This window comes from Coregonus lavaretus (assembly GCF_964263955.1).
Source record: "Coregonus lavaretus genome assembly, contig: HAP1_SCAFFOLD_2347, whole genome shotgun sequence".
In the NCBI taxonomy this organism is placed as follows: Eukaryota; Metazoa; Chordata; class Actinopteri; order Salmoniformes; family Salmonidae; genus Coregonus; species Coregonus lavaretus.
The window spans coordinates 1-22079 of NW_028162152.1; the positions used below are offsets into that span (position 1 = coordinate 1).

The window sequence follows — 22079 nt, forward strand, 5'->3', positions numbered from 1 at the left end:
TGATCGCCATATCTCTCCCTCTCTCACACAACCTATAGCCATGTTATTGTGCCTCCCACCCCCAACAAGGGCCCTGTCAGCCCAGCTCCCTACCTCACAATATCTGACCTTTGCTCTAACCTCACCTTCTCTCCATCTTTCTCGCTGTTTATCTTGGTCTAATGGTTAAGATATTAGGTTGGCTATTGGGAGACCCAGGTTCGATTCCCACCGGGCACATGTGTCCCACATAGTAAATATACCTACTGTTACGCAGTGTTTGCTGACGTAATTTTCTCTCTATGTACCCACAGCCTTCAGTCGAGCGCCCATCCCGATGGCTGTGGTTAGGAGGGAGCTGTCGTGTGAGAGCTACCCCATCGAGCTGCGCTGTCCGGGCACCGACGTCATCATGATCGAGAGCGCCAACTACGGCCGCACCGACGACAAGATCTGCGACGCCGACCCGGCACAGATGGAGAATACGCGCTGCTACCTGCCAGATGCTTACAAGATCATGTCCCAGAGGTGAGAATCTAGAACTGTACATCTATATTTCTGCTGGTGAGAATCTAGAACTGCATATCTAAGTTATTGCTGCTACTGTACCTTCCCAACCCCTACAAGACCATGTCTCAGAGGTGAAGATCTAGAACTGCATATCTATGGATGGTCTCTCTATATTACTATGAATAGATTGTCTATGCATGGTAATGATCATTGACACCTGCCCCAAATACTGCCGTTGCAATTTTGGCTACCTTTTATTGAGTCTTTGTCTGGGGTACATAGACCAGAGTGGGGGGGATTTATGTTACGGGGGAACAAGTCCTCATTGAAAATAATAATTGGTGTTCCATTTCAATTTCTGAATTACGTTTACTTGGATATAGATTTGATTGAGACTCTCTGAGGCGATTGCCACTTATATTACAGGCGCCTCTCGCTGTTATCGATTTCCATTTTTCTCAAATGAGATGAAAGGTGCTACATACATAGTCCTGGAAGTGTATATTTGGGACATATACACTTTTGAATCCAGTGTATACGATACACTTGACATGTTTTATTACAAGGGGATTTCATGAGTAGGACATGTTTGGGTATAACGTTTTATTTAGAGATCGGAATTACGAGGATATCTTCTGCAAATGTTCCACGTTTGAAGAAATCCATCCTTGTGTTCTCAGTAGAATAGGTTAAGAATTCCAATGAGTCTAGAACATTCTCAGATCGAACACAATAAATCTCTGTCTTGGGTGTAAATTCATACCACCTATACATTTAGCCTGTGATGGAAATCAATGTTCATTTGAAATAATTTGAATACATTAAATCTTATTTGTCTAAATAAATAATATCTCGGTGAGCTCCCCTGCCAGACCTAAGCGCTTTGTGCAGAGTTATGGCTACATTGTGGAGAAACCAGGAAATGGAGGCCGATTTGTCAGTGCAGACAGAGAGTATACAGCACTTTGACAGTGATTGAAGAGAATGTACACATAATTTGATGATTTACATGAAGCAAATGTATACATGTCATACAGGCTTTGAGCATACATGCAACTAATGTGCTCTATTTAAGAAAAGTAAGCACATTCATTGTTATTTTTTGAATTTGGTATGACTATCATTATACACAGTATTGGGTAACTTAGTACTAGGAATGGTTGTCTGTAAAACCATTTTCCATAGATACACAGCATGATTTGGTTCAAGCCCTCTTTAAAAGCTGCAGACATGCACCTGGATTTGTAGCTGTTGTCGCGCTCATGTTGTCGTCAATAGGTTACGAGCACTCCAACGAGATAAGGTTTATCTAAATTGCTTTTCAGTGTTGACGCGTCCCCGTTTTCCAAACCCAGTGTTCCATGTGCTACCCTTTTGAGAATACTAATGACGTTCTGCACATTATCTAACTGCCTCTCCCTCCACTTTGTGTAAATGACTAAAATGTAAAGTGTGTATGGCATGACAAAAGTGAGATATGCACTAGTGTGAGAAGTATGGATAAAAAGTCAGATAATTGATCCGGCCCATAGCATCTCCCTCGTTCTCCTTCCTGCACCACCCACTCAGAAGAGTAATCCCTGCTGGAAAGAATCGAACTGGAGATGAGGAAGAAACAGAACTACAACGAAAAAGACAACCAGAAAAAAAGAACAACGCCAGGGAACTGCACTTTTCTCTTTAGCATCACAGAGCTAGCGGGGGCGACTCACAAAAGATAAACGGCAAGTGAAACCCGATTCAGAGCGAGCTCTTGTTGTGTTTGGGGCAAGGTTGACAAGGGGAGGAAGGTTGTGGGTGGTAAGGGTGGCTCGGGGAGCAGGGGGGAGAGTCCTGAGATATTTGTAACATTGGTAACACGGCTAAGACATTAGCATGTGAATAGGGATGCACAAGGGGTTAGTTAGCACGATGCCCCCGGCTGCAACCGAGCTGGCACAGCTATTGCTAGGAACCCGGTAACTAAGCTCATTAGAAGAAAAAAACAGGAATAGAATCAAAACAGAAAGTACAACTCTGAAAATTGTCCCTTCAAGACTACGGATAATGCAGAGGTTGACACAAGATGAAGAATGGGCCCCAAAACGGCTCGCTCAGCGTTTGTTTGCTGAGCTTTTTCCTGATTACAATTGACTGCCTTTGATCATATTATCTAAGTATTAAATAACAGTAAGTACATTAGCGTAGTGTTTAGACTAAGCTTAGATGTTATAACAAATAGAAAATAGCAGTGATTGTTTTCGTGTCTATCTTTAGGTGTTTGAATGAAAAGTGTATTGGTTACTTTCATGTTGTTGGCTATTGGCTTTGTACAGAATGTCCTCCAAACGGAATTGGCATTGGCACTGGCATACAGTCCAGGGACTGAGGCACACTTCCCTGATATTTGATATCCTACCCTGTTGTGCCTTCCCTCCCCTTTAGTGGAATGCTCCTCCTTTGGGATTTCTTAACTTTTTCTCCAGCCCATGAGCCACCTGTCTTTCCTATTGGCGTGGTCTGGGTGGGTATCACTAACGTTTTCTTTAGTAGGGCAAATCGGGCTGCAAGCTCAGACTCTAAGCTAACATCCATCATGAGGAAAATACCCATCCATGTCACCAAGCCCGCTATCAGTCAGTACACATTTAGTCAGCGCAACTTCCTTTCCCTTCCCCTCCCTCTAACTATTAAAATAGGGCCCCATTGATATTCAGAAGAATGGAATGGAATGACCCCCCCCCCCCCCCCCAATAGCAAAAAGGGATGCTTATCAGCATACAGAGGCTCCTCCAGCAAGGTGTTTGGTTCCATTAGTCTTTTAAGCAAGTTCTAATATCTCCTGCCTGAGTGATAGCGCACCGCTGCGCCGGTGAGTGCCGTAATGCATCTCAAAATGAAGGCTGTCTTCCCAACATGCCCCCGACAGGATGAATGGCTCTGAGTCATTACTGATGCTCTCGCATGCAGCGGCCATTACGTGTCTGGAAAATCACAGCCACTCAAAGACGTGTCACCTGTGTGTGGCGCCGGGTTACGACTGGAAGGTGGCTAATGATATTGTAATTCAAACATATGACACCGGGACTAATTTGGGCGTAATTGGCGGCAATTACCATACTTTAGTCCGCCTACTCTTCCCAATGAATTTTCTCTGGCAACTAGCTCTGTATATTGAGTGTTTGGGAGTTATCTACATGCAGTTTATTGTTTTGGTGCGCCTCTTGAAATCTCTCCTCAATAAACTCTGCAGTGAAGCTAGATTATTCCTCTGAAGTGCTTCTGCCCGTCCTCTACAACACAGCGCTATCATATCAATCGGGCTTGATCTCGCCAACACGCAGGTGACGCGCCGTACTTCAAAAACGAGCGGCAACGATATCGAATAAAATCCTCCATAGTTTCCTCATCATCAGCGGCCCAGCGCCTCTTTCCCAGAGGTGTCGTGGCCTTCACAGCTAGTAATTACCGGCGATATCAAAGTCGTATATCACCCGGCATCTCTGCAGACCTCTCCGGGTACCTTAAGGGAATGCCTGATAGGACGAGAAGAGGGTCCCCCCATTTCTATCCCTTTTTCTCTGAACTTTCTATCTCCCCCAGCTCTTCCTCTCTCTCAAAGACTGTGAGGCATTGGGTCTGCTGATTCTGTCTCTACACAGGCAAGAGTCTCGCCTTTCATCAGCCAAGTGCAGTGTTGTGTCTGCTCCCCGGTTGAGACAAACACTGAACATTTGAAATAGTTACAGTCTAAAAACATGACATTTGAAGGAAAATATGTTTTTGTAGCAAAAGTGACTCATTTCATTGCTTTGATTTTACACTAGTTCCCAGTCATTTCGATGGATATTTACCAGCAGGTTGAATGTCAAGGGTATTGCATCATTTACCACTTGGGATTGAAGCTACAGCTCTTTAGTCAATAGTTCATTTTCTTTTACAAGTACACCATAATAGTTTTTTTTGGCTTCCTTCACTTTGTCATATGCAGGCTAGAATGTATGAAACAAACAAAGTATACTTAATACTTAAAATTCCTTGAAAATGTAAAAGCAAACTGATAAGAGAGTGAGGAGGGGAGGGGTCAAAATCCTACTCCTAATCCTTAACATCCGGTCGAGTTTCCGTCATTCTTGGCATTTGACCTACTTCAGGGTTTAAAGATTTGATAAGATATTTATTTAAAAGAGAAAAGATTAGCTGAAGATGTATGAACAATGTATGCACTCACTTAACTGTAAGTTGCTCTGGATAAGAGCGTCTGCTAAATGACTAAAATGTAAGATCCTTTTCAGTTCCAATGCCCTTCCTCAACCAAATCCCTTGACTTAACTATCATAAGCGTACATTTCACTGGCTAGATAGGCAGACACTCAGTGTATATTACAACACTGCAGATATCCAACCAAGTGGCAAGTAAATGTAAAATAAAATCCAGCATTCATTTGTTTTGGCATTCCTGTTTCTCAAGTCACATGTTGATGCACATTGTGCATTGTTTCCTTGATCTATGGTTTTTGCGTCGTTTTATCAGACACTTATAATGGAGCACATGGCATGTGACAGTACAATTTACTCTTAATACATGTTTTAGGGGTATTCACGGTCTATTTGGTTACCATCAGTGGTGGAATCCATGCAATGCTAGTAATATTTTGAGGAGAGAAAGAACACACCACTAAAGCACAAACCAAGCGGAATGTCCTTCCACAGAGGGGTTAGAGTCCCTAGTTTCCCCCAACCACGAGCTAGAGAGTTCAGCCAGGCACAAATGATTCTACATCCAACTGCCTTGTACCCCATTACGTATTTATCCACCTGCATATTACCACTTCTGATATCTCTCATCTCTTTTTCGTATAAAAGTTTGGCCGTTTGAGTTTTGGTGATATGACATGGAATAGATGAGCAAGCATGGTGTAACAGGAGTTCGCTGAGCTGAAGCGGGATACTGTCTCATCTAAGATCAATTGGCTGTCTCTGAGGGAAAGTCACCTTATTAAAAAAAGGCTTTTGCCATTTTGCAGCACCCTAACTCATGTTTTTAAAGGGAGGTGTCCCAGTTCATGCATTGCAATGCATTATTTGGTTGGTAGTAGATAATTGGTATGTTTGCATTTTAAATATATGATGACCCATGGATACAACAGTATATGTGATTTTGGTTGATACACAGTATGTAGTTTGGCTTGGTGTTGAACTTCCCATATAAATCAAAACTTGAGAGAAAATTATTCGGTTAAGATGTGTTAATGCATGAATTGAATCTCTGAATTAAAAACTATCTTACAAGTGGTTCTCACACACACCCAAGGGATTGGATGCAAGGTTATTTTCAGAAAGAAATCACCAGCCTCTAGTATGGAGAGTTTGTATTTTGTCCATATTTTCTATTGAGGACATTGTGTGCTGTATGAGGTCTATATAAGACCAACAGCAATATTTGTATTAAGTTTATAAGGCAGAGCAGTTTGGCATATCTGTCCTTACTCATACATGTCTTGCAGGGCATGCAGTGCCGACAAACTATTAATCAAGCTATTTCCCTCGGACCATGGTTGTGTTGATCACCTGTCAATTATAGATTCCATCAACCACCGCATGAGATGATGGTGTGTTGTGAATACCGAAACAAATGTGCCATAATGAAATTGAGCCAAGGGAGGTTTTCTGTCAATACATCCAGTAATAAGTAAAAGGGTAATGATAGAGAAAACAGCTCTGACAGAAAAAGTAATATCCCCTTCGGAATACAAAGAACATGCAAGCAATAAAATTCATTCCAAAGTCTGATGATTACTTTAGGAATATAAGCCCAATTTCCATCTGTGCATGTTTGCATTCCCCGTTCATCTCCCTCTTTTCAATACAGTGCCTTCTCGCAGAAAAAAAGAAAACAATATGGATAAAGTCACCTGACATCCATTACCCCCTCTCGTTTTTCATCCCTGCCTGTCTCCATTCTCTCCATCCGGCTTGATAAGAACCTGCTGCATTTCCATTTGGCCAATTGGGTACAGTAAATTCATCCTGGCAGTCTAACCTTCCAGCCTACGGGCAAGCCCAGGTCATAGACCAGATGAGACTTAATGGTGATTAAGAAAATAAGGGCCTAAGCTGGCAGTGGAAAATGTTTTTTTTTTGAGGTTTTCCTATGCAGAGCAGATTGATAACTCTCAAGGGCTAGAGGGAGAAAAATAAAGGATTGAATCCAGCAGCCGGGCGGTTTGAGAATCCCTATGTCGGGTGCCATTTGGAGTTGTTCCGAATGTCCTCTGGGTTTTCTTATGTCCTCACACGTTGAAGTAAAAAAGTGGATGGATTTGAGAGGTTTTAACTTTTCAACTGTTACCTGTTCTCCTCAGGAAACCCCAGCATAGCTCAGGCCTGACGTGATAGAATGTCAGATTAATGGCCTTGCACGGTGCGGTCACTGGCTAAACATGTGTCGTAATGGAATTAAAGTAAATGGTCAGGAGGAGGAGGGCTCAGTCCATTTGTCAGCTGTGGGATTTGGTTTCACTTGGATGCCCCAGAACAGTAAAGAAAGAGCTAATTCAGACTGGGGGTAGGTGGTCAAATGGCACACTGGAAGCACACAGACTCCGCTACCGTCTGATGTTTTCCTCCTTCGCTCAGAAATCCCTCTGTTGTTTTTCCTTTCCGTCTTCCCTCTAGTTCTGTTCTTCTCTTAATTGGCAGGCAGGAGTAGACACATATTTTTGATGTCTACTACAGCTCGCTGCTTCCTCCAGTACGCCGACTCAAAGCGAAAGTGCAGAGGGGGGCAATTTCTCGATTTGTCGTCTTATGTAGGAGTGGGCGGCCGACTTCGCTTGACCTTTGGGTAACATTACGTCGATCCATCCTCGCCTCGGAGATAAAACATCATCATGCTTTTCTGATTAATGTCTTGTCTCTACATCATTACCAGTCCTTTCCCATTCTCTGTTACTCCCTTTCCTGCACCCTGCCCCCCAAAATAACTTTCCCCTGATGTAAATTCCTGCACTAATCACTTGCACTGAGGGCTATTTAATTGAAATTGATGAGCGAGTGGTAGAATGGTAGAATTCACCTGAAAGACTGCGCCCCTATGAATCATGCTCCAGGTGTCAGACCAGGCTCCACGTTTCATTACACCAAAATCGGGTGATTTAAACCAGTCTAAATTAGCTGGGTAATGAAAGCCTCTCCTCGTTTGTACCATAGTTTACCACTCCTTATACATAATCTACAGAGAACTAGGTAGACATGGGGAGGTAGGGGAGGTAGGCCAGAGGGAGGTAGGGGAGGTAGGTCAGAGGGAGGTAGGTCAGAGTGAGATAGGGGAGGTAGGTCATAAGGAGGTAGGTCAGAGTGAGGTAGGGGAGGTAGGTCAGAGGGAGGTAGGGGAGGTAGGTCAGAGGGAGGTAGGTCAGAGTGAGGTAGGGGAGGTAGGTCAGAGTGAGGTAGGGGAGGTAGGTCAGAGTGAGATAGGGGAGGTAGGTCAGAGGGAGGTAGGGGAGGTAGGTCAGAGGGAGGTAGGTCAGAGTGAGATAGGGGAGGTAGGTCATAAGGAGGTAGGTCAGAGTGAGGTAGGGGAGGTAGGTCAGAGGGAGGTAGGGGAGGTAGGTCAGAGTGAGGTAGGGGAGGTAGGTCAGAGGGAGGTAGGGGAGGTAGGTCAGAGGGAGGTAGGGGAGGTAGGTCAGAGGGAGGTAGGGGAGGTAGGTCAGAGGGAGGTAGGGGAGGTAGGTCAGAGGGAGGTAGGTCAGAGTGAGATAGGGGAGGTAGGTCAGAGGGAGGTAGGGGAGGTAGGTCAGAGTGAGGTAGGGGAGGTAGGTCAGAGGGAGGTAGGGGAGGTAGGTCAGAGGGAGGTAGGGGAGGTAGGCCAGAGGGAGGTAGGTCAGAGGGAGGTAGGGGAGGTAGGTCAGAGGGAGGTAGGGGAGGTAGGTCAGAGTGAGTTAGGGGGGGTAGGTCAGAGTGAGGTAGAGGAGGTAGGTCAGAGTGAGGTAGGGGAGGTAGGTCAGAGTGAGGTAGGGGAGGTAGGTCAGAGTGAGGTAGGGGAGGTAGGTCAGAGGGAGGTAGGGGAGGTAGGTCAGAGGGAGGTAGGTCAGAGTGAGATAGGGGAGGTAGGTCATAAGGAGGTAGGTCAGAGTGAGGTAGGGGAGGTAGGTCAGAGGGAGGTAGGGGAGGTAGGTCAGAGTGAGGTAGGGGAGGTAGGTCAGAGTGAGGTAGGGGAGGTAGGTCAGAGGGAGGTAGGGGAGGTAGGTCAGAGGGAGGTAGGGGAGGTAGGTCAGAGGGAGGTAGGGGAGGTAGGTCAGAGGGAGGTAGGTCAGAGTGAGATAGGGGAGGTAGGTCAGAGGGAGGTAGGGGAGGTAGGTCAGAGGGAGGTAGGGGAGGTAGGTCAGAGGGAGGTAGGGGAGGTAGGTCAGAGGGAGGTAGGGGAGGTAGGTCAGAGGGAGGTAGGTCAGAGTGAGGTAGGGGAGGTAGGTCAGAGGGAGGTAGGGGAGGTAGGTCAGAGGGAGGTAGGGGAGGTAGGCCAGAGGGAGGTAGGTCAGAGGGAGGTAGGGGAGGTAGGTCAGAGGGAGGTAGGGGAGGTAGGTCAGAGTGAGTTAGGGGGGGTAGGTCAGAGTGAGGTAGAGGAGGTAGGTCAGAGTGAGGTAGGGGAGGTAGGTCAGAGTGAGGTAGGGGAGGTAGGCCAGAGTGAGGTAGAGGAGGTAGGTCAGAGTGAGGTAGGGGAGGTAGGTCAGAGGGAGGTAGGGGAGGTAGGTCAGAGGGAGGTAGGGGAGGTAGGTCAGAGGGAGGTAGGGGAGGTAGGTCAGAGGGAGGTAGGGGAGGTAGGTCAGAGTGAGGTAGGGGAGGTAGGTCAGAGGGAGGTAGGGGAGGTAGGTCAGAGGGATGTAGGTGAGGTGGGCATGAGGGGCCGAACTCGTTAATTTCCTTGGGAATTACCTCACCCGTAGCGGAGCGCACTTAGCCATACTTTTGTGTACTTTAGTCCTGAAAAGAAAACTGCCGTAGCCTGAGACATCTGGGAGGAAGTCAATATTTATGCTCAAATGAGCTTTGAAAATGGTGTAGTTTCTGATTGTTTAGCTTGTCTACCCCTCTCTCTCACTGCCGGCCCAAGTGGGGCAGTCATATTGAATCATTCATGAGAACGGGAGCTCATTTTGGAGTTTGTTTGTCAGGGTTGAAGTCAGATTTCTCTCTGTTGTGCCACTGCCAGCCCTTCTAGTTGTCGAGTCGAAGGGGCTCTTTCTGGTTTTCTCCCAGTGTCTTTACAGCTGTGGATTTACTGCATTTGTCACGGAGCGCAGTAAGTGTGTGGGTTGTTTGTATGTGTCAGCTGGCTTGGCCGGGTGGCACTGTGTACTCAGACGATGGGGAGAGAGTGTGGGTTAATCTTGTAGGAGCCGAACCCCAAAGAGGTGCCCGGGTCCTCAGTGAAACGGTGACTCAAGCTGTTCGTCTGGGACGGCGTCCAGTTTTAGCTCAATTCTGACGTTATGAGGGACTTTGTCCCAATTCCCAATGTAGTCTCCCAATCCATATTATGGATATTCTCTCTCTCGCTGTCTCTCAATCTCACACACACTCCTCCTCTCTCAGTGGGCCGAAGCTGGACATGAATGGGTGGCTGCGGGCCAACTCCTATGGGTACGGCACTCAGGGGAAGGAAAATTGTTACCGCCGGCGGTGCCACCTGCTTCCACAGTCGAGGCCCGGAGGCCCCTTCTCTCCCCGTTTTCCTTTCTCAGGCAAAAAGCGAGTCCCTGGGGACCCGTTTCTACCAGGCATCCCTCGTTCACCTCGAGTCACCTCACCTGCTCCGTCCATTCCTTTTTGGCAACCCGTCCAGTCGTCCATGCATAATTGTGTCTCGGATTTCAAGAACAGGTTTTTCCCCAAGTAACGCTTTCCAGACAAGTTTGTATAGGGGCCCCTCTGATGGCTTTTACAGTCTGGGATTTATGCCTTCATTTAAAAGTCTCTTTGAGGCTGTCTAACTAGTTTCAAATGGTTGTATTTATTATTACATGGGGTGACGTTTCAGTTGTTTTGGCAACTGCCACAACTTCTGCGCTGATGGTTTCCGCTCCACAATCTATAGGTTTAATATGGAATTATATGAAAGGGGATGTATGGGATGTCAACTATCAATCTTTAATCTGGAAAACTGATGACACAATCCTTATGATCAATGTTTCATACCACAGTTGCATAATTCACTTTGATCGATTGCAGACGTGGTGTTGAATATTCTATCAGTTTGTACCCCACAACCCTCCCACAACATATAGAAAGCTGTTCTAAAATATATTCAGAATGACGATAATACTGTAGTCAAGTATCATGTGTGGTTCATGTGCTGGGAGCTTTTGGCAACTATCTTTACATTTACATTGAAATGGTGACTAATGCACAGCAGTCCTTGTGTGTATGGGTGTGTGTGCGTGTATGTGTTGGTGTGTGCGTGTGACATTTGCTTGGAGCGGGGGTGTCCGTGTGCTTGTATTTCTCCCATAACTCCTCAAATAACTCCTCAAACTCACTGTCACGTCGCAGTTTTTCCACACAACTGTGGGCACTGCGGACGACTCGGAAACCAGTGTACAGATCAGTTGCTTCAGCCTGAAGTAACTTGTTAGGGGGGTCAAGCAGGCTGAGGACTTTGTGGACCATGAAGGCAATGAATCTGAAGCTCGGCTTGGAAACAGCTTTCAATAGGCCCACAGCCTCAAGTCGCACCTCTGTACCGTAGGTGTGGGTACTCTCGATTTCTCTGAGCAGGTGGATGATGCTGTCCAGAGATTGTATAGTGACACTCCCCGTGGCTAGATGACCAGTCCATCGCTGCTCAAGCAGCCGTTTCAGTTTCTCTCCTGTATATTGGGCAGCCACAGTTGGTTTCCTGAGAAACTTGTAAAGGGAATTACACACATTAAAAAAGTCATCCAATGCACCCTCAGAGGACATAGCGTTGCACTATGACTAAATGCAGCTCGTGGTTAAAGCAATGCACATGTGTTACTTCCCGATTCAGCTTGTCCTGCACTACCTTTTGCATGCCCCCATGTTTACCAGACATCACACTGGCCCCCATCATAACATTAACTAAGAATCTTATTGGTGCTAAGGCCAACATTTGTTAGCTCTGACAGGACCAAGTTAGTCAGCGATAAAGCATCACATTCTTTACTCATTGCCATTGACAGTAGCCACTCACATACACGTGTGACACTCTGGCTCCATGGACTTTGATTATTGAGCCAGGGTTGTGCATTTTCATTGTTTGGGTGTATTTCTATGTTGGGTATTCTAGTTGTTCATTTCTATGTTTGGTGATTGTTCTTGATTAGTCATATGACTCCCAATCGGAGGTAACGAGTGTCAGCTGTCGGCTCGTTATCTCTGATTGGGAGCCATATTTAAACTGTGTGGTTTCTCCTTGGTTTGTGGGTTTTTGTTCCTGTACAGTCATTGCCACTGTGGACTTCACTATCGTCTTTTGTTTTGTATTGACGTGCTTTACTAAATTAAAGTCATCATGTTCACTCAACGCGCTGCGTATTGGTCTCCTGTTTTAGACGATCGTGACAGAAAAACCCACCATAAAAGGACCAAGCGGCGTGTCAAGCGGCAACAGGATCCACCTACACAGGATTTATATCCACCCATAAAGGATTCATGGACATGGGAGGAGATTCTGGATGGTAAGGGGCCTTGGGCACAACCGGGAGAATATCGCCGTCCTCGTGAAGAGCTGGAGGCAGCTAAAGCCGAGAGGCGGCGATATGAGGAGGCAGCACGGAGGCAAGACTGGAAGCCTGTGGGTACTACCCAAGAATTTCTTTGGGGGGGGCTAAGAGGGAGTATGGCGAAGTCAGGTAGGAGACCTGCGCCTACTCCCTGGACTGACCGTGGAGAGCGAGAGTACGGGCAGACACCGTGTTACGCAGTTGAGCGCATGGTGTCTCCTGTACGCAGGCATAGCCCGGTTCGGTACAGTCCAGCTCCACGTATCGGCCGGGCTAGATTGAGTGTTGAGCCGGATGTCATGAAGCCGGTCCCACGCAGCTGGTCACCAGTGCGTCTCCTCGGGCCGGCGTACATGGCACCAGCCTTGCGCATGGTGTTCCCGGTTCGCCCACATAGGCCGGTGCGGGTTATTACACCTCCCCGTACTGGTCGGGCGACGGGGAGCATCAACCCAGGGAAGGTTGGGCAGGCTCAGTGCTCAAGGGAGCCAGTACGCCTGCACGGTCCGGTATTTCCGGTACCACCTCCTCGCTCCAGCCCAGTACCACCAGTACCTACACCACGCACCAGGTTTCCAGTGCGTCTTCAGAGCCCTGTGTCTCCTCCACGCACTGGCTCTATGGTGCGTGTCTCCAGCCTTTTACCACCAGTGCAGACACCACGCACCAAGCCTCCTGTGTGTCCCCAGAGCCCTGTGCGTCCTGTTGTTGCTCTCCGCACTAGCCCTGAGATGCGTGTCCTCAGCCCGGTACCTCCAGTTCCGGCACCACGCATCAGGCCTACGGTGCGTCCCCAGGGCCAAGCATGCCCTGTTGCTGCTTCCCGCACTAGCCCTGAGATGCGTGTCCTCAGCCCGGTACCTCCAGTTCCGGCACCACGCATCAGGCCTACGGTGCGTCCCCAGGGTCCAGCATGCCCTGTTGCTTCTCCCCGCACTAGCCCTGAGATGCGTGTCCTCAGCCCGGTACCTCCTGTTCCGGCACCACGCACCAGGCCTACGATGCGCCTCAGACGGCCAGAGTCTGCCGTCTGCCCAACGGGGCCTGAACTGTCCGTCTGCCCAACGCCGTCTGAACTGCCCGTCTGCCCAACGCCGTCTGAACTGTCCGTCTGCCAAGCGCCGCAGGAACTGCCCGTCTGTACTGAGCCTGCAAAGCCGCCCGTCTGCCATGAGCCTTCAGAGCCGTCCGCCAGACCGGAGCCGCTAGAGCTCTCCGCCAGACAGGAGCAGCCAGAGCCTTCCGCCAGACAGGATCAGCCAGAGCCTTCCGCCAGACAGGATCAGCCAGAGCCTTCCGCCAGACAGGATCAGCCAGAGCCTTCCGCCAGACAGGATCAGCCAGAGCCTTCCGCCAGACAGGATCAGCCAGAGCCTTCCGCCAGACAGGATCAGCCAGAGCCTTCCGCCAGACAGGATCAGCCAGAGCCTTCCGCCAGCCAGGATCCGCCAGAGCCGTCCAGCCAGGATCCGCCAGAGCCGTCCAGCCAGGATCCGCCAAAGCCAGCCAGCCAGGATCCGCCATTCAGTCCGGTGCTGCCCCTTAGTCAGGTACTGTCCCTTAGTCCGGTGCTGCCCCTTAGTCCGGTGCTGCCCCTTAGTCCGGTGCCGCCCCTTAATCCAGTGGGGTTTAATTGGGGGGTGGTCAGGTGGAGGGGGCTACGGAAGCGGATAGTGACTAAGGTGGGGTGGGGACCACGACCTGGGCCAGAGCCGCCACCATGGACAGACGCCCACCCAGACCCTCCCCTAGACTGTATGCTGGTGCGCCCGGAGTTCGCACCTTTAGGGGGGGGTACTGTGACACTCTGGCTCCATGGACTTTGATTATTGAGCCAGGGTTGTGCATTTTCATTGTTTGGGTGTATTTCTATGTTGGGTATTCTAGTTGTTCATTTCTATGTTTGGTGATTGTTCTTGATTAGTCATATGACTCCCAATCGGAGGTAACGAGTGTCAGCTGTCGGCTCGTTATCTCTGATTGGGAGCCATATTTAAACTGTGTGGTTTCTCCTTGGTTTGTGGGTTTTTGTTCCTGTACAGTCATTGCCACTGTGGACTTCACTATCGTCTTTTGTTTTGTATTGACGTGCTTTACTAAATTAAAGTCATCATGTTCACTCAACGCGCTGCGTATTGGTCTCCTGTTTTAGACGATCGTGACAACACGATTGTTTTCGCCCACGTAACGGAGTACAATTGAAATTCCTATTTTCTTGCATTACAACCTGTAATTTAAATTGATTTTTATTTCGATTTAATGTAATTGACATACACAAAATATTCAAAATTGGTGAAGTGAAATGAAAAGAATAACTTCACAAAAATAAATAACGGAAAAGTGGTGCATGCGTATGTATTCACCCCCTTTGCTATGAAGCCCCTAAATAAGATCTGGTGTAACCAAATACCTTCAGAAGTCACATAATTAGTTAAATAAAGTTCACCTGTGTGCAATCTAAGTGTCACATGATCTGTCACATGATCTCAGTATATATACACCTGTTCTGAAAGGCCCCAGAGTCTGCAACACCACTAAGCAAGGGGCACCACCAAGCAAGCGGCACCATGAAGACCAAGGAGCTCTCCAAACAGGTCAGGGACAAAGTTGTGGAGAAGTACAGATCAGGGTTGGGTTATAAAAAAATATCAGAAACTTTGAACATCCCACGGAGCACCATTAAATCCATTATAAAAAAATTGAAAGAATATGGCACCACAACAAATCTGCCAAGAGAGGGCCGCCCTCCAAAATCATGGGCCAGGCAAGGAGGGCATTAATCAGAGAGGCAACAAAGAGACCAAAGATAACCCTGAAGGAGCTGCAAAGCTCCACAGCGGAGATTGGAGTATTTGTCCATAGGACCACTTTAAGCTGTACACTCCACAGAGCTGGGCTTCACGGAAGAGTAGCCAGAAAAAAAGCCATTGCTTAAAGAAAAAAATAAGCAAACATGTTTGTTGTTCGCCAAAAGGCATATGGGAGACTCCCCAAACATATGTAAGAAGGTACTCTGGTCAGATGAGACTACAATTTAGCTTTTTGGCCATCAAGGAAAACGCTATGTCTGGCGCAAACCCAACACCTCTCATCACCCCGAGAACACCATCCCCACAGTGAAGCATGGTGGTGGCAGCATCATGCTGTGGGGATGTTTTTCATCGGCAGGGACTGGGAAACTGGTCAGAATTGAAGGAAGGATGGATGGTGCTAAATACAGGGAAATTCTTGAGGGAAACCTGTTTCAGTCTTCTAGAGATTTGAGACTGGGACAGAGGTTCACCTTCCAGCAGGACTATAACCCTAAGCATACTGCTAAAGCAACACTCGAGTGGTTTAAGGGGAAACATTTAAATGTCTTGGAATGGCCTAGTCAAAGCCCAGACCTCAATCCAATTGAGAATCTTTGGTATGACTTAAAGATTGCTGTACACCAGCGGAACCCATCCAACTTGAAGGAGCTGGAGCAGTTTTGCCTTGAAGAATGGTCAAAAATCCCAGTGCCTAGATGTGCCAAGCTTATAGAGACATACCCCAAGAGGCTTGCAGCTGTAAATGTTGGCATGTTGTGTAAATGAAATTATACAACCCCCCCAAAAAATCAATTTTAATTCCAGGTTGTAAGGCAACAACGTAGGAAAAATGCCAAGGGGGGTGAATACGTTCGAAAGCCACTGTATGTGGCATTGCGGGGAATTGTGCATAAGGCACTAGCAAGTTACTTGTCTTTCCTGAGCGTATAATCTAACATCGGCAGGAATAGTCGACCTCCCCTCTTGCATCCAAAGTTCCCCTGAGAGGAAGCTTGTTGACAGCAAGAAATTCCACAATGTCCACAATCGATGACAAATACATACGATGTTTTGCAAGCTGTGCAGAATTCACAAGTGTTGAAATCTCCGCTCCCTGTGCATTCCTTGCTTGACTTTCTGTCCAAAGTACCATGCATTTCAAATGTTCTTTGCTTGATGCATACCTCCCCTGTCCCTTGTTGCTATCAATGGCATGTCGGCAGTTATTATATCCAGTTTAGGTGAATGCCTTATTGGCGTTAGCATTGGAGCCGATGTAACATTTTCGACAAGGATAGCAGAAAGCTGCATCTGCCTTATATTCCAGCCACTCTCTGCCTTTGAACCATGCGCTACAAAATGGCAGTTTTCTCCCACAGTACAGGCGGGTTGGGTATTTACACAGAAAAACCTGTGCTGGCTCCTCATCACTGAGGTCGTCAGGCACTAACGGGGGCCTCATTGCTTGTAATATCCTGATGGTGCTGCTGCTAGGTTCGGTCTTGGCGGCTGCAGGCCCCTCCTTGTGTTGGTTACCTAAAACTGAGGGGGCACAATATTCTACACACAATATAACATTTACACACAATACCCCATAATACCCCCATAAAACAGGTTTTTAGACATATTTGCAAATTTATTAAAAAAACAAAACTGAAATATCACATTTACGTAAGTATTCAGACCCTTTACTCAGTACTTTGTTGAAGTACCTTTGTCAGCGATTGTAGCCTCAAGTTCTTGGGTATGACGCTACAAGCTTGGCACACCTGTATTTGGGGAGTTTCTCCCATTCTTCTCTGCAGATCCTCTTAAGTTCTGTCAGGTTGGATCTGGAGCATTGCTGCACAGCTAGTTTCAGGTCTCTCTAGAGATGTTGGATCGGATTCAATTCCGGGCTCTGGCTGGGCCACTCAAGGACATTTGGAGACTTGTCCCGAAGCCACACCTCCGTTTTCTTGGCTGTTGCCTTAGGGTCGTTGTCCTGTTGGAAGGTGACCCTTCACCCCAGTCTGAGGTCCTGAGCGTTCTGGAGCAGGTATTTATCAAGGATCTCTCTGTTCTTTGCTCCGTTCCTCTTCCCCTCAATCCTCACTAGTCTCCCTGCCACTGAAAAATATCCACACAGCATGATGCTGCCACCACCGTGCTTCACCGTAGGGATGGTGCCAGATTTCCTCCAGATGTGACACTTGGCATTTAGGCCAAAGCGTTCAATCTTGGTTTCATCAGACCACAGAATCTGGTTTCTCATGGGCTGAGAGTCTTTTAGGTACCTTTTGGCAAACTCCAAGTGGGCTGTCATGTGCCTTTTACTGAAGAGTGGCTTCCGTCTGGCCACTCTACCATAAAGGCCTGATTACTGGAGTGCTGCAGAGATGGTTGTCCTTCTGGAAGGTTCTCCCATCTCCACAGAGGAACTCTGGAGCTCTGTCAGAGTGACCATTGGGTTCTTGGTCACCTCCCTGACCAAGGTCCTTCTCTCCCAATTGCTCAGTGTTACGGATACAGGTATCCTGTGTCTTTTTGTGTTTTTCCTCTCCTTCTGCCCTAATCACAGGTGTCCTGATTGGTGGTCGTTGGGGTGTCTGCTGATTGCTAAGGTGGACCAATCAGTGAACATTCCTCTGCATTGCACCACCTGTTTCTCGTTTTTTAATCACACATCCCATTGTTTAAAAGCCGGTCAGTTGTGTTTGTTGTTAGAGAGACTATTTCGTATGTGAGTATGGATACTGTGGTGTCCTGTGTTTTGTGTACTCACTCATTTGTTTGGTAACTTTGTGTGTTTCTGGGAAAAGGGGAGTTTAAGCAAGTTGCCCTTGGGCGTACATTACCCGTAGGAAGAAATCTGTCTAAAAACACTAGTTAGACCTGTGCGGACCACCCCCTGTACTTTTGTATGATTAGCAGTAGCTTAGCGGTTCTTGAGGCAGGCAAGATCAGTTTAGGTTTTTTTTACACTATTGTTTCATTTCTTGGGTCCTGCTCAGCCCTTTTTCCCAAACCTTTACCGTGTGTTCAGCAATAAACCTTTTATGTTTGACGGTAGTTTATGGTTGTCGTGTAGTTTTTGTTCTCACTGTTCCATGTCATCATCCTAATTTGCATGAATTATGTTACGGGTCTCATGTCCATCCACCCTAGACGTTTAAAGCCACGGGGTTCGTAACACTCAGTTTGGCTGGGCGGCCAGCTCTAGGAAGAGTCTTGGTGGTTCCAAACTTCTTCCATTTAAGAATGATGGAGGCCACTGTGTTCTTGGGGACCTTCAATGCTGCAGAAATGTTTTGGTGTCCTTCTCCAGATCTGTGCCTCGACACAATCCTGTCTCTGAGCTCTACGGACAATTCCTTCGACCTTAATGGCTTGGTTTTTGCTCTGACATGCACTTTCAACTGTGTGACCTTATATAGACAGGTGTGTGCCTTTCCGAATCATGTCCAATCAATTGAATTCACCACAGGTGGACTCCAATCAAGTTGTAGAAACATCTCAAGGATTATCAATGGTAACAGCACACACCTGAGCTCAATTTCAAGTCTCATAGCAAAGTGTCTGAATACTTATGTAAATAAGGTATTTCTGTTTTTGATTTTCACTTTGTCATAATGGGGTATTGTGTGTAGATTGATGAGGATAAAAAAAAAATGTAATCCATTTTAGAATAAGGCTGTAACATAACAAAATGTGAATAAAGTCAAAGGGTCTGAATACTTTCCGAATACACTAATGTGTGAAATTAGTTTCGGTATAGTTTCGGTTCAGTTTTGAGGCAATTATCAGGGTGATTATCAGCACGGTACATTAAACTATAGAGAGAAGGAGCGGAGAGGCCCTCCTGTCGGGAAAAGAAGGGGCAACGGGAAAAAAAAAAACATGCAAAAAATGACATGCCTTCCTAAAACTGGTTATAACTCCAGTTCTGTTTGTGATATTAAGATTCTAACACCGACTGTGTTTTATATAGACTTATTTAGTAAAAGTCAAGGAGAGTATAATAATCATGAGTAGTCAAAATTACTGCTTTAGCGGTTCTAGTGTTAATAGTTATAATATATCTAGCTGGCAAACATTTAGTTTTGGATTCCATAATGGCACTAGATCACCTGGCGCGTGCTGCACAACAGGGAGTGACTCACAAGGCTCCGGTCTCTTGTCGTTGTGTGCTTGTAAACAAACACTGCGTGACTGGGGACTACCGGTAAGCTTATGTGACAGGTGAAATGAAGAATGTGATCTTCATCTCCTAACGTATTGCACAAGTTGACTGCAGGTAATTATAAAAAAAAAAATAACTACAAATATTCAAATGTATAAAAAATGTCAAATAAATAATTTAAATGGTATTGAAAAACATCCCGTGGCTATTTCCAAATACCCCGGTATACGGTATACCCAAGCCTATGCCAGTGTTAATAGTTTTCAAGAGATCAACCCTGACGTGTGTTATTCAAAGTGCTTCATCTCTCTTTTCTTCATCCTCCTTTTCTCACCCAAACACAAATTCAGCGGCGTGTTCCCTCAAGGTTTATATTGGTCTGGAGACCGGCCTCTCATGCTGCCCATACTTGCTTGTGAAAGCTAATTATACCAGGTTATTTTCTGACTGGGAGCATGTCAATATGGCACAGTGGGGAAGCTCTCAGTAGCTCTCAGTCCTCAGTGTTGCATTGTTATTCGTGAGATTTAATTCTGCCAATGTCCCCCTCAGCAGACAGTGGCGCCGGCCAATGAGAGCCTTGTTGGGGATGTGCTTATTGCCGCCTCTCAGAATGGTAAAAATGTCTCACGTTTGTCTCGCTGTTGTGTGTTGTTTGGATGCTGCCTTTTAATGTCTGTAGCAACCAGCTAAAAGAAGGGGGGGGGGGCAAATAAAGAGAGAGGGAGGTATATAGAGGTAACGAGTTGAAGAGAGGGAGGGAGCAAGGCAGAGAGAGGTAAAGAGCGAGTGGAAGCAACATATAGAGGAGAAAGGGAGAGAAAAAGTGAGAGAAAAAGATTAAGCACAAAAGGAGGGGAAACGTTTTTGCCAAGAAGGAGAGAAAGCGAGAGGAGGTAGTGTGACCTGCCGGTAGTGTGACCTGCCGGTGTGTAGTGTGACCTGCCGGTAGTGTGACCTGCCGGTGTGTATCCTATTCCTCTTTTTCCTGGAGATGGTGTCACCACTCAATCCGTTTTTGTCCGTGTCACCTTGAGAAGTCGGCGGAATTGACACTGTAAATAAAGAGAGAGGGAGGTATATAGAGGTAACGAGTTGAAGAGAGGGAGGGAGCAAGGCAGAGAGAGGTAAAGAGCGAGTGGAAGCAACATATAGAGGAGAAAGGGAGAGAAAAAGTGAGAGAAAAAGATTAAGCACAAAAGGAGGGGAAACGTTTTTGCCAAGAAGGAGAGAAAGCGAGAGGAGGTAGTGTGACCTGCCGGTAGTGTGACCTGCCGGTGTGTAGTGTGACCTGCCGGTAGTGTGACCTGCCGGTGTGTATCCTATTCCTCTTTTTCCTGGAGATGGTGTCACCACTCAATCCGTTTTTGTCCGTGTCACCTTGAGAAGTCGGCGGAATTGACACTGTCCACTGTTTCCTAATATTGTTGTTTACTACACTGTTGACTCTCGGCAGGGACAACATCTGGTGGGTTTTAATTAGTTACGAGGCCCGAATATTAAATCAAATGTGAAGGAGCCTCAGTGACATCATGTAGCAGTTTTGTGTGCACACCATCAGTGGCAGCACAGGCTATTTTAGTAGCTGTTTTGAAGGGGTTTTGACACCCATTTTGTTACCCATTTGATACTGGCTCTTCTTGGTGATAATGGGCACTTAAAATGTATTATATATCTTCATACCACCCTATGACCACCCCAAGTATAGGCCCACCCACTTGGGCGCCAGGCCCACCCATGGCTGCGCCCCTGCCCAGTCATGTGAAATCCATAGGTTAGGGCCTAATGAATTTATTCCAATTGACTCATTTCCTTATATGAACTGTAACTCAGTAAAATCGTTGAAATTGCTGCATGTTGCGTTTATATTTTTGTTCAGTGTAGTTTAACTACTTGTGGTCCTCTGTAGCTCAGCTGGTAGAGCACCCGCGCTTGTAACGCCAAGGTAGTGGGTTCGATCCCCGGGACCACCCATACACAAAAAAAATGTATGCACACATGACTGTAAGTCGCTTTGGATAAAAGCGTCTGCTAAATGGCTTATTATTATTATTATTATTATTATTATTATTATTATTATATATTATTATTATTATTATTATTATTATTATTATTATTATTATTATTATTATTATTATTATTATTATTATTATTATTATTATAGTTCACTACTCCTCAACACTGGGTAGCAAGTAGCTTTTCTTTTTGGTCCATTTCCTCATTTTAAATGATAGCTGTCAGGGAAATTCAACAGACCTAACACTGCTATTGAAACACAGGCAACACACACTAGAGCTATAGTCGAAGCTTATGGTTTCTGGAGCGACTGCTCTGGGGTGAAGTTTCCCTTAGGTACAAATCTAAACACATTTGTGCACAATATATGAGAGAAATAAGCTTTTTGTGCATATATTCATTCAGTATAGTAATTAAACTACATTTTGCGGTAGCTTGGTGGTAGTTTAACTAAATTGAAATCTTGGTAGTGCTTTCAGTAGTTAATTACTTTTTTTCCACATAGTGGTGTAGCTAACTACACACTACTTTCTTTGCTAAAATAAAATATGGTTAAAGTAGGAAATGTCCTTTCTTTCATCAGAACTGTCTAATTCTCACTTGAAAATGAGTGTTTAATAGGATAAATGACACATTCTGTTAAATAAAATAGAAAAATCAGACAACCCCGAAGTGATCTGTTCTTGCAATTTGTAGTGTATGACGTTTCAGATTTACATATGATAATTTTTTACAAAGTAGCTTGAATGTAGTGAACTATTTTTTCAAAGTAACTTTAGTTAAGTAAACTATATTTTTCTTAAGGGTAGCATTAGTGTAGCTTAACTTCTTCCAGTGTGAAGTAATTGTTAGCTCTATTTTCAGAGTAGCTTCCCCAAGACTTCTGCTACCTTATTA

At 46.1% G+C, this 22079-nt stretch overlaps 1 protein-coding gene across 1 annotated transcript in view; it reads left to right on the top strand.

Annotated features, from left to right (window-relative positions):
- Positions 1-293: 293 nt before the first annotated feature.
- LOC311119530 (adhesion G protein-coupled receptor L3) overlaps positions 294-22079 on the top strand; it is a gene marked incomplete at both ends in the record, with an annotated part of 73058 nt that continues 51272 nt past the window's right edge. The window contains one exon of the mRNA XM_084194203.1: positions 294-507. Coding sequence (XP_084050329.1) covers positions 294-507 — 214 coding nt within the window. The remainder of the gene's footprint in view (positions 508-22079) is intronic.